The sequence below is a fragment of the Salvelinus alpinus genome, chromosome 9, assembly GCF_045679555.1.
Source record: "Salvelinus alpinus chromosome 9, SLU_Salpinus.1, whole genome shotgun sequence".
Lineage (NCBI taxonomy): Eukaryota > Metazoa > Chordata > Actinopteri > Salmoniformes > Salmonidae > Salvelinus > Salvelinus alpinus.
In genome coordinates, this window is record NC_092094.1 from 9,797,268 (window position 1) to 9,810,057 (window position 12,790).

The 12,790-nt window shown below is 47.6% G+C and overlaps 1 protein-coding gene across 1 annotated transcript in view; it reads right to left on the reverse strand.

Moving 5' to 3' along the window:
* LOC139584264 (netrin-4-like) overlaps positions 1–8,364 on the reverse strand; it is a 40,353-nt gene extending 31,989 nt beyond the window's left edge. Inside the window, exons 1-3 of the mRNA XM_071415899.1 lie at positions 7,779–8,364; positions 6,948–7,407; positions 6,720–6,846 (exon numbers count right to left, since the gene is read on the reverse strand). Coding sequence (XP_071272000.1) covers positions 6,720–6,846; positions 6,948–7,407; positions 7,779–7,848 — 657 coding nt within the window. The 5' untranslated portion in view covers positions 7,849–8,364. The remainder of the gene's footprint in view (positions 1–6,719; positions 6,847–6,947; positions 7,408–7,778) is intronic.
* Positions 8,365–12,790: the final 4,426 nt, after the last annotated feature.

Here is a 12,790-nt window from a genome sequence, read left to right on the forward strand (position 1 = left end):
CTGATTTGCGCATGCTTTGAGTACATGTCCTGGTAATCCATCTGGCCCCTTGGCTTTGTGAATGTTGACCTGTTTAAAGGCCTTGCTCACATCGGCTACCGGGAGCGTTATCACACAGTGATCCAGAACAGCTGGTCCTCTCATGCATGCTTCAGTGTTGCTTGCCTCGAAGCAAGCATAAAAAGGCATTTAGCTCATCTGGTAGCTTCGTGTCACTGGGCAGCTCACGTCTGGGTTTCCCTTTGGGGTCCGTAATAGTTTTCAAGCAATGGATAATCCAACAAGCATCAGAACCGGTGCAGTATGATTCCATCTTAATCCTGTATTGACGCTTTGCTTGTTTGATTGTTCGAGGGCATAGCGGGATTTCTTATAGGCGTCCCGATTAGTGTCCCGCTCCTTGAAAGCGGCAACTCTAGTCTTTAGCTTGATGTGGATGTTGCCTCTAATCCATGGCTCCTGTTTGGGGTATGTACGTACGGTCACTGTGGGGACGACGTCATCAATGCACTTATTGATGAAGCCGATGACTGAGGTGGTATACTCCTCAACGCCATTGGATGAATCTCAGAACATATTCCAATCTGTGCTAGCAAAACATTCCTGTAACGTAGCATCCGCTTCATCTGACCACTTCCGTATTGAGCGAGTCACTGGTACGTCCTGCTTTAATTGCTTGTAAGCAGCAATCAGGAGGATAGAATTATGGTCAGATTTGCCAAATGGAGGGCAGGGGAGAGCTTTGTATGCATCTCTGTGTGTGGAGTAAATGTGGTCTATAGTTTTTTTCCCTCTGGTTGCACATGTGACATGCTGGTAAAAATTTGGTAAAACTGATTTAAGTTTGCCTGCATTAAAGTCCCCGGCCACTAGGAGCGCTGGTTCTGGGTGAACATTTTCTTGTTTGCTTATGGCCTTATAGATTTGGTTGAGTGCGGTCTTAGTGCCAGCATCAGTCTGTGGTGGTACAGTGCCTGGCAAAAGTATTCATCCCGCTTGGCGTTTTTCCTATTACGTTGCATTACAACCTGTAATTTAAATTGATATTTGTTTGGATTTCATGTAATGGACAAACACAAAATAGTCCATCTTGGTGAAGTGAAATGGGAAAAAAAATGTTTAAGTGGTGCGTGCATATGTATTCATCCCCTTTGCTATGAAGCCCCTAATAAAAGATCTGGTGCAACCAATTACCTTCAGAAGACATATAATTAGTTAAATCAAGTCCGCGTGTGAAATCTAGGACAGGTACGGTCTCGCTCTCTCTCTCTCTAATCCCTGTTAGTGAGCATTTCTCCTTTGCAAAACAATCCAGCCACCTGACAGGTGTGGCATATCAAGAAGCTGATTAAACAGCATGATCATTACAGAGGTGCACCTTGTGCTGGGGACAATAAAAGGACAGCCTAAAATGTGCAGTTTTGTCACACAACACAATGCCACGTCTCAAGTTTTGAAGGAGCGTGCAACTGGCATGCTGACTGCAGGAATGTCCACCAGAGCTGTTGCCAGATAATTTCATGTTAATTTCTCTGCCATAAGCATGTAACCACTCCAGCCCTGGACCTCCACATCCGGATTCTTCATCTGCGGGATCGCCTGAGACCAGCCACCCGAACGGCTGGACCTGGCCCCCCAGTGGGTGGGCCTTTGCCCCTGCCCAGTCATGTGAAATCCATAGATTAGGTACTAATTTATTTATTTTAATTTACCTATTTTCCTTATATGAACTGTAACTCAGTAAAATCGTTGAAATTGTAGTATTTTGCATTTATATATTTTTGTTCAGTATATATATCTCATGATAAAATATTTTGAGGGGGGCATGACCTGACACAGCCCAACACACAGCATGACCTGACACAGCCCAACACACAGCATGACCTGACACAGCCCAACACATAGCATAACCTGACACAGCCCAACACACAGCATGACCTGACACAGCCCAACACACAGCATAACCTGACACAGCCCAACACACAGCATGACCTGACACAGCCCAACATACAGCATGACCTGACACAGCCCAACACACAGCATGACCTGACACAGCCCAACACACAGCATAACCTGACACAGCCCAACACACAGCATAACCTGACACAGCCCAACACACAGCATGACCTGACACAGCCCAACACACAGCATGACCTGACACAGCATAACCTGACACAGCCCAACACACAGCATGACCTGACACAGCCCAACACACAGCATGACCTGACACAGCCCAACACACAGCATGACCTGACACAGCCCAACACACAGCATGACCTGACACAGCCCAACACACAGCATGACCTGACACAGCCCAACACACAGCATGACCTGACACAGCCCAACACACAGCATGACCTGACACAGCCCAACACACAGCATGACCTGACACAGCATAACACACAGCATAACCTGACACAGCCCAACACACAGCATGACCTGACACAGCCCAACACACAGCATGACCTGACACAGCCCAACACACAGCATGACCTGACACAGCATAACACACAGCATAACCTGACACAGCCCAACACACAGCATGACCTGACACAGCCCAACACTCAGCATGACCTGACACAGCCCAACACACAGCATGACCTGACACGGCCCAACACACAGCATGACCTGACACAGCATAACACACAGCATGACCTGACACAGCCCAACACACAGCATGACCTGACACAGCCCAACACTCAGCATAACCTGAAACAGCCCAACACACAGCATAACCTGACACAGCCCAACACACAGCATGACCTGACACGGCCCAACACACAGCATGACCTGACACAGCATAACACACAGCATAACCTGACACAGCCCAACACACAGCATGACCTGACACAGCCCAACACTCAGCATAACCTGACACAGCCCAACACACAGCATAACCTGACACAGCCCAACACACAGCATGACCTGACACGGCCCAACACACAGCATGACCTGACACAGCATGACCTGACACAGCCTAACACACAGCCCAACACTCAGCATGACCTGACACGGCCCAACACACAGCATGACCTGACACAGCCCAACACACAGCATGACCTGACACAGCCCAACACACAGCATAACCTGACACAGCCCAACACACAGCATGACCTGACACAGCCCAACACACAGCATGACCTGACACAGCGCAACACACAGCATAACCTGACACAGCCCAACACACAGCATAACCTGACACAGCCCAACACACAGCATAACCTGACACAGCCCAACACACAGCATGACCTGACACAGCGCAACACACAGCATAACCTGACACAGCCCAACACACAGCATAACCTGACACAGCCCAACACACAGCATAACCTGACACAGCCCAACACACAGCATAACCTGACACAGCCCAACACACAGCATAACCTGACACGGCCCAACACACAGCATGACCTGACACAGCATGACCTGACACATGACCTACCTTTCTTTCTCCCCACCTTTCTTTCTCCCCTCTCTCCTCATCTCTCTCTACCTTTCTTTCTCCCCTCTCTCCTCATCTCTCTCTACCTTTCTTTCTCCCCTCTCTCCTCATCTCTCTACCTTTCTTTCTCCCCTCTCTCCTCATCTCTCTCTACCTTTCTTTCTCCTCTCTCTCCTCATCTCGCTCTACCTTTCTTTCTCCTCTCTCTCTCTCTGCCATCTCTCTCTACCTTTCTTTCTCCTCTCTCTCTCTCTGCCATCTCTCTCTACCTTTCTTTCTCCCCTCTCACTCTCTCTGCCATCTCTCTCTACCTTTCTTTCCCCTCTCTCTCTCTCCTCATCTCTCTCTACCTTTCTTTCTCCCCTCTCACTCTCTCTACCTTTCTTTCCCCTCTCTCTCTCTCCTCATCTCTCTCTACCTTTCTTTCTCCCCTCTCACTCTCTCTGCCATCTCTCTCTACCTTTCTTTCCCCTCTCTCTCTCTCCTCATCTCTCTCTACCTTTCTTTCTCCCCTCTCACTCTCTCTGCCATCTCTCTCTACCTTTCTTTCCCCTCTCTCTCTCTCCTCATCTCTCTCTACCTTTCTTTCTCCCCTCTCACTCTCTCTGCCATCTCTCTCTACCTTTCTTTCTCCCCTCTCACTCTCTCTGCCATCTCTCTCTACCTTTCTTTCTCCTCTCTCTCTCTCTCTGCCATCTCTCTCTACCTTTCTTTCTCCTCTCTCTCTCTCTCTCTCTACCTTTCTTTCCCCTCTCTCTCCTCATCTCTCTCTACCTTTCTTTCTCCCCTCTCACTCTCTCTGCCATCTCTCTCTACCTTTCTTTCCCCTCTCTCTCTCTCCTCATCTCTCTCTACCTTTCTTTCTCCCCTCTCACTCTCTCTGCCATCTCTCTCTACCTTTCTTTCCCCTCCCTCATCTCTCTCTACCTTTCTTTCTCCTCTCTCTCCTCATCTCGCTCTACCTTTCTTTCTCCTCTCACTCTCTCTGCCATCTCTCTCTACCTTTCTTTCCCCTCTCTCTCTCTCCTCATCTCTCTCTACCTTTCTTTCTCCCCTCTCTCCTCATCTCTCTCTACCTTTCTTTCTCCTCTCTCTCCTCATCTCGCTCTACCTTTCTTTCTCCTCTCACTCTCTCTACCTTTCTTTCTCCTCTCTCTCTCTCTTATCATCTCATCTATTTGAGTCCCACAATCAGGCCAACATGATTTAGGGCTTCCAACCCCTTTTAAACATTGTGTGTTTGAGCTACATATTTTTGTGCAAAATTAACGTCCGCTGAGCTAGAGCGGTGTTTGTGAGACACGGGCGGATCGTGAAAACGGTTCTTCTCATAAAAAGTAATGTAAAGTCTGAATGGTTTGAGCTACAAACTATTATGACCCCACGAATGTGCACATGTAATCTGTTTTGCTCTATGACACTCACAGGCCCACACTAAATCCCAGGACATAGTGTCTATAATACTGTAAGGGGTTATTCAACAGAACATCATAGAAAATCCCAGGACATAGTGTCTATAATACTGTAAGGGGTTCTTCTACATAGAAGACCATAGGAAATCCCAGGACATAGTGTCTATAATACTGTAAGGGGTTCTTCTACATAGAAGACCATAGGAAATCCCAGGACATAGTGTCTATAATACTGTAAGGGGTTCTTCTACATAGAAGACCATAGGAAATCCCAGGACATAGTGTCTATAATACTGTAATAAACTCACATAGTTATTGTCACAGACTCCAAACAGTTGTCACTGACTAGTTGGATCTTCATTATCCCACTGAACAAACCATTTCTGTACTTACAGCATTCTCATAAAAACATTTGTTATTAGGTTTTTCTTGGCAGACCTTGTTCTATTATTGACATTTGTTAATAAAACTCATCAATACAACTGTTTATGTCAAATAGTTTTGTGTTCTACTTGTAGCCCTGGCTGGCCTGAAAATAAAATGGTAAAACACTTCATTGTGAGGCAAAATATAACAGCTGGACATGCAGATACATTGAAGTAGTCAAAATTAAAACGCAGATTTTTTGCTGGGAGTCCCTAGGACTGATGAGGAATGAAAATCATGATGCTCATGAATAAACCAACAATGCCTGTTGCTCTCTGGCTCAAACTTTCCTCTGTCTGATGACACAGCACGTCTAAAAAGGCCTCAGGGAGCAACATCAGAGGAATAAGGTGAACATTGATATTCTATTGATGCATGGATGTCGTCATGGGCTTTGTGCAGCTGAGAAATGCGATCTGAAAAGCCTCAGTTCAGATCTGTTTACTTTAAACACACAGCTTAGTGTGTTTGTTCAACGCTTGTCCCACACCCACACACACACCCACACACACAACAGCAATGATGTATTTGAGCACCACAGCAAACAATTAGATACCACAGATGTTATGCATTACCGCTGTGAAACATTGAGATTGTTTGACAGGTTGTTTTGAACGGGCCACTTTGAAATCTGTCTCAGCTCTGTTCTATTCAACCCCCTGTGTCCTGTCCTCCATCTTCCCTGTGTAACGGATGTGAAATGGCTAGCTAGTTAGTGGGTACGCGCTACTAGCATTTCAATCAGTTACGTCACTTGCTCTGAAACCTAGAAGTAGTGTTGCACCTTGCTCTGCAAGGGCCGTGGCCTTTGTGGAGCGATGGGTAACGATGCTTTGTGGGCGACCGTTGTTGATGTGTGCAGAAGGTCCCTGGTTCGCGCCCGTGTCGGGGCGAGGGGACGGTTTAAAGTTATACTGTTACATTGGTGCCGTGACCCGGATCACTGGTTGCTGCGGAAAAGGAGGAGGTTGAAAGGGGGGTGAGTGTAACGGATGTGAAATGGCTAGCTAGTTAGCGGGTACGCGCTACTAGCGTTTCAATCAGTTACGTCACTTGCTCTGAAACCTAGAAGTAGTGTTGCACCTTGCTCTGCAAGGTGCAACACTTTTGTGGAGCGATGGGTAACGATGCTTCGTGGGTGACTGTTGTTGATGTGTGCAGAGGGTCCCTGGTTCGCGCCCGTGTCGGGGCGAGGGGACGGTTTAAAGTTATACTGTTACACCTGCAACCACAACGTCCAGCTGGATGTTGCCTTCACCTGTGTCCAAAGGCTGTGTGTCTGGGCTCTCAACAATCTTAGTAGCCACAAGGAACTTAAGCTAAGCTTCAAAACAGGCGTTAGACAGTCAGAAGTGGTATAGGTCTCTGCCTTATGTGTCAGCCGGGCATGAAGAGGATAGGTAAGTGCAATCAGAGACCCCACAATACACAACTCTAACCTCTCCTCGGGTACATGGGAAGGCTCCTGAGTATTTGGAGGTGCAGGCCGCCCCGCTCTCTCCTTTCTCCTTCACACGAGCCTCCTCTGCCAGGCCGAAGGTGCCCTCACAGTCCCTCGCAAAGTACCTGGGTAGAAAACAATACATCCATCAATAAGATGTGTATTTGACCCCAGAGGTTAATACATCAATTAAAACAGTCATTTCCAAAGTGGTCCTCGATGGTACCTGAGGGTCTTCCAGGTCCTCCCGTGGTCCTGAGAACGCTCCAGCAACATAGCGGCGGGCCGGGGGGAGCGGAACACCAGGATCAGATGCGTCAAGTAGAACTCTGTCTCCAGGTTTAGTTGGAGGGTTTCTGTCTCCGCCCCCTCGGCAGACTGCCACCAGGTATCTGGGTATCGGAATGAGGAATCGGTCATGGCAGAGGCCAGGTGAGCCTGGTGGGGGAGAGCTGCGTTGCACTTGCTGCATTTGGGTGCTGCTGGACAGGAAGTGTCTCTGTGGAAGGAAGGGGTAGAACTAAACATCTGCTGGTAGGAGCAGAAGGGCTCAGTGGAGTTGGCTCCACACACAGACTGGGTGAGTAGTCCTCGGCTCAAGGCGAGGTTCCCCATGGGAGGGTTACAGGCCCGGCCAGCACAGCGGCTCTGGGTCTCTGAGACTGGACCTGAAGAGCTGGAAGGACCTGGGGGGATAGAGAGAGAGAATATATTTTGGGGGGATAACCGTATTTGTATTTAACACAAAATTCACTGTTCCAATTTAAATGAATCTTCACAGATTACGATACCAGCTTAATTAGCCAAAACAATACCCAATATTACATTGCCATTTTAAAATGATCTATTGGACAGACATTAAATCGTTTTTTAGATGGGAGAGATGCAAGATAGCCAACAAACATTTCAAAGCAACATACTCTACGCTATAATCAAAATCATCCTCAATGCCTGCATCTGCACTTGGACAGACTCGCGCTAAAGTTTGCGAGTACCATCTCAATCCAAGACCGCACAAGGATGAGAAAAAAATAAACTTTACTATTCCTTTACTTACCAGCCAATAGAAGCGGAGACGCACAAAGAGCAATCACGACAAGTAAAGACCATCGTCTCATCTTGAACATCCTTGAAGACTGTTCTAGAACATATTGAGACAGTCAGGTAGCCTAGCTGCTTCTTGTGTGAACAGTTGAGAGAGAACAGCGATGAAGGTCTGTTTTTATAGTGGCAACAAGTGAAGGCACGTTTCCTCAAGACGATTGACTTTAGCCAAGTGAGCTGTCTCCCCGAAGCGGCACGACGCTTCCAATATTAACAAACCGAAACGATAATTAGTCCTATTGAAGAATAAAACACTCACTATCGATTGGATGTCGATCATAAACGATGTCTGCTACCTATCGAATATCATTCAGTTATAAATAAGTCATCACTGTGCATTAATCTAGGCTAACAGGTACGCGTCACCGTCTTCAGGCTTGTTAAAGTGTCCAATATCGTTTGTAAAAGGTTGAGCATTCCTGAGTACTCAAATACATCATCGATGTTTGAAAAATAAAATATACATGTGGAAAGGTTGAAAGCCTAGGCATTTAATAGTCTTTCCCAACAACTGTATGGTTCTTTTACAAATGCTAACCTTATCCCCTCCCTCAGCCCTCTACATAGGGTTCAATCTCAAATAGCACCCTATTCTCTCTTGTCAAAAGTATAGCGCACTATAGGGAATAGGGTTTTTTAGACCCCTTGACTTGTTCCACATTTTGTTACGTTACAACCTTATCCTAAAATTGATTCAATTATTATTTTCCTTCATCGATCTACACACAATACCCCATAATGACAAAGTATTTTTTTTTTGCTAATTTATTAAAAATAAAATATGACATATACATTAGTATTCAGACCCTTTAATCAGTACTTTGTTGAAGCACTTTTGGTAGCAATTACAGTCTTGAGTCTTTTTGGGTATGACGCTACAAGCTTGGCACACCTGTATTTGGGGAGTTTCTCCCAATATTCTCAGCAGATCCTCTCAAGCTCTGTCAGGTTGGATGGGGAGCGTCGCTGCACAGCTATTTTCAGGTCTCTCCAGAGATGTTCGATCGGGTTCAAGTCCAGGCTCTGGCTTAGCCACTCAAGGACATTCAGAGACTTGTCCCGAAGCCACTCCTGTGTTGTCTTGGCTGTGAGCTTAGGGTTGTTGTCCTGTTGGAAGGTGAACTTTAGCCCCAGTCTGAGGTCCTGAGCACTCTACAGCAGGTTTTCATCAAGGATTTCTCTGTGCTTTGCTCCGTTCATCTTTCTCTTGATCCTGACTGGACTCCCAGTAGCCTGCCGCTGAAAAACATCCCCACAGCCTGATGCTGCCACCGCCATGCTTCACCTTAGGGATGGTGCCAGGTTTCCTCCAGACGTGACGCTTGGCATTCAGGCCAAAGAGTTCAATCTTGGTTTCATCAGACCAGAGAATCTTGTTTATCATCCTCTGAGAGTCTTTGGGTGCCTTTTGGCACTCCAAGCGGGCTGTCATGTGCCTTTTACTGAGTAGTGGCTTCCGTCTGTCCACTCTACCATAAAGGCCTAATTGGTGGAGTGCTGCAGAGAGGGTTGTACTTCTGATAGTTTATCCCATCTCAACAGAGGAATTCTAGAGCTCTGTCAGAGTGACCAGCGGTCACCTCCCTGACCAAGGCCCTTTTCCCCCGATTGCTCAGTTTGGCCGGGAGGCCAGCTCTAGGAAGAGTCTTGGTGGTTCCAAACTTCTTCAATTTAAGAATGATTGTAACGGCTGTCGTCTTCCTCGTCTGAGGAGGATGAGTTAGAAGGATCGGAGGACCAATGCGCAGCGCGGTAATTGTTCATCTTACTTTAATAAAGGTGAACACTCAAAATACAAAACAACAAAAGTGACAACCGAAACAGTTCTATCTGGTGCAGACACAGAAAGACTGAAAACAACCACCCACAAAACCCAACACAAAACAGGCTACCTAAATATGGTTCCCAATCAGGGACAACGATTGACCGCTGCCTCTGATTGAGAACTATATCAGGCCAAACACAGAAATAGCAAAACAAAGAAATACAAACCCTGACCATACTAAATAAAGACAAAACAAAGGAAATAAAGGTCAGAACGTGACAGTACCCCCCCCCCCCCCCCCAAGGTGCGGACTTCGGCCGCAAAACCTGAACCTATAGGGGAGGGTCTGGGTGGGCATCTGTCCGCGGTGGCGGCTCTGGCGCTGGACGTGGACCCCACTCCACCATAGTTTTAGTCCGCTTCTGTGGCCTCCTAGGATCGGCGACCCTCCTAAATGACCCCACTGGACTGAGGGGCGCCTCTGGACTGAGGGGAAGCTCTGGACTGAGGGGCAGCTCAGGACTGAGGGGCAGCTCAGGACTGAGGGGCAGCTCAGGACTGAGGGGCAGCTCAGGACTGAAGGGCAGCTACGGACTGAAGGGCAGCTCATGACTGAAGGGCAGCTCATGACTGAAGGGCAGCTCATGACTGAAGGGTAGCTCATGACTGAGGGGTAGCTCATGACTGAGGGGTAGCTCAGGACTGAGGGGTAGCTCCGGACTGAAGGGCAGCTCCGGACTGAAGGGCAGCTCTGGCAGCTCCTGACTGGCGGGCGGCTCTGGCAGCTCCTGACTGGCGGGCGGCTCTGGCGGCTCCTGACTGGCGGGCGGCTCTGGCGGCTCCTGACTGGCGGGCGGCTCTGGCGGCTCCTGACTGACGGACGGCTCTAGAGGCTCCTGACTGACGGGCGGCTCTAGTGGCTCAGGACAGACGGGCGGCTCTGACAGCTCAGGACAGATGGGCGGCTCTGACGGCTCAGGACAGACGGGCAGCTCAGGCGGCGCTGGGCAGACGGGCAGCTCAGGCGGTAGTCAACCCTAGTCATAGACTGTTATCTCTGCTACCGCACGGGAAGCAGTACCGGAGCGCCAAGTCTAGGTCCAAGAGGCTTCTAAACAGCTTCTACCCCCATAAGACTCCTGAACAGCTAATCAAATGGCTACCCAAACTATTTTTGTTGCCCCTCCTCTCTTTTACACTGCTGCTACTCTCTGTTGTTAATATCTATGCATAGTCACTTTAATAACTCTACCTTCATGTACATATTACCTCAACTAACCGGTGCCCCCGCACATTGATTCTGTACCAGTACCCCCTGTAGAGTGGGGAGAACAAGTATTTGATACACTGCCGATTTTGCAGGTTTTCCTACTTACAAAGCATGTAGAGGTCTGTCATTTTTATCATAGGTACACTTCAACTGTGAGAGACGGAATCTAAAACAAAAATACAGAAAATCACATTGTATGATTTTTAAGTAATTAATTTGCATTTTATTGCATGACATAAGTATTTGATACATCAGAAAAGCAGAACTTAATATTTGGTACAGAAACCTTTGTTTGCAATTACAGAGATCATACGTTTCCTGTAGTTCTTGACCAGGTTTGCACACACTGCAGCAGGGATTTTGGCCCACTCCTCTATACAGACCTTCTCCAGATCCTTCAGGTTTCGGGGCTGTCGCTGGGCAATACGGACTTTCAGCTCCCTCCAAAGATTTTCTATTGGGTTCAGGTCTGGAGACTGGCTAGGCCACTCCAGGACCTTGAGATGCTTCTTACGGAGCCACTGCTTAGTTGCCCTGCCTGTGTGTTTCGGGTCGTTGCCATGCTGGAAGACCCAGCCACGACCCATCTTCAATGCTCTTACTGAGGGAAGGAGGTTGTTGGCCAAGATCTCGCGATACATGGCCCCATCCATCCTCCCCTCAATACGGTGCAGTCGTCCTGTCCCCTTTGCAGAAAAGCATCCCCAAAGAATGATGTTTCCACCTCCATGCTTCACGGTTGGGATGGTGTTCTTGGGGTTGTACTCATCCTTCTTCTTCCTCCAAACACAGCGAGTGGAGTTTAGACCAAAAAGCTCTATTTTTGTCTCATCAGACCACATGACCTTCTCCCATTCCTCCTCTGGATCATCCAGATGGTCATTGGCAAACTTCAGACGGGCCTGGACATGCGCTGGCTTGAGCAGGGGGACCTTGCGTGCGCTGCAGGATTTTAATCCATGACGGCGTAGTGTGGTACTAATGGTTTTCTTTGAGACTGTGGTCCCAGCTCTCTTCTGGTCATTGACTAGGTCCTGCCGTGTAGTTCTGGGCTGATCCCTCACCTTCCTCATGATCATTGATGCCCCACGAGGTGAGATTTTGCATGGAGCCCCAGACCGAGGATGATTGACCGTCATCTTGAACTTCTTCCATTTTCTAATAATTGCGCCAACAGTTGTTGCCTTCTCACCAAGCTGCTTGCCTATTTTCCTGTAGCCCATCCTAGCCTTGTGCAGGTCTATAATTTTATCCCTGATGTCCTTACACAGCTCTCTGGTCGTGGCCATTGTGGAGAGGTTGGAGTCTGTTTGATTGAGTGTGTGGACAGGTGTCTTTTATACAGGTAACGAGTTCAAACATGTGCAGTTAATACAGGTAATGGGTGGAGAACAGGAGGGCTTCCTAAAGAAAAACTAACAGGCCTGTGAGAGCCGGAATTCTTACTGGTTGGTAGGTGTTCAAATACTTATGTCATGCAATAAAATGCAAATTAATTACTTAAAAATCATACAATGTGATTTTCTGGATTTTTGTTTTAGATTCCGTCTCTCACAGTTGGAGTGTACCTATGATAAAAATTACAGACCTCTACATGCTTTGCAAGTAGGAAAACCTGCAAAATCGGCAGTGTATCAAATACTTGTTCTCCCCACTGTATATAGTCTTGCTATTGTTATTTTACTGCTGCTCTTTAATTACTTGTTACTTTTATTTGTTATTCTTATCTGTTTTTTTTAACTGCATTGTTTGTTAGGGGCTCGTAAGTAAGTATTTCAATGTAAGGTTTACACCCGTTGTATTCAGCGCATGTGACCCCCACCTGTGGACGTCGGGCCCTCATACCACCCTCATGGAGTCTGTTTCTGACCGTTTGAGCAGACACATGCACATTTGTGGCCTGCTGGAGGTCATTTTGCAGGGCTCTGGC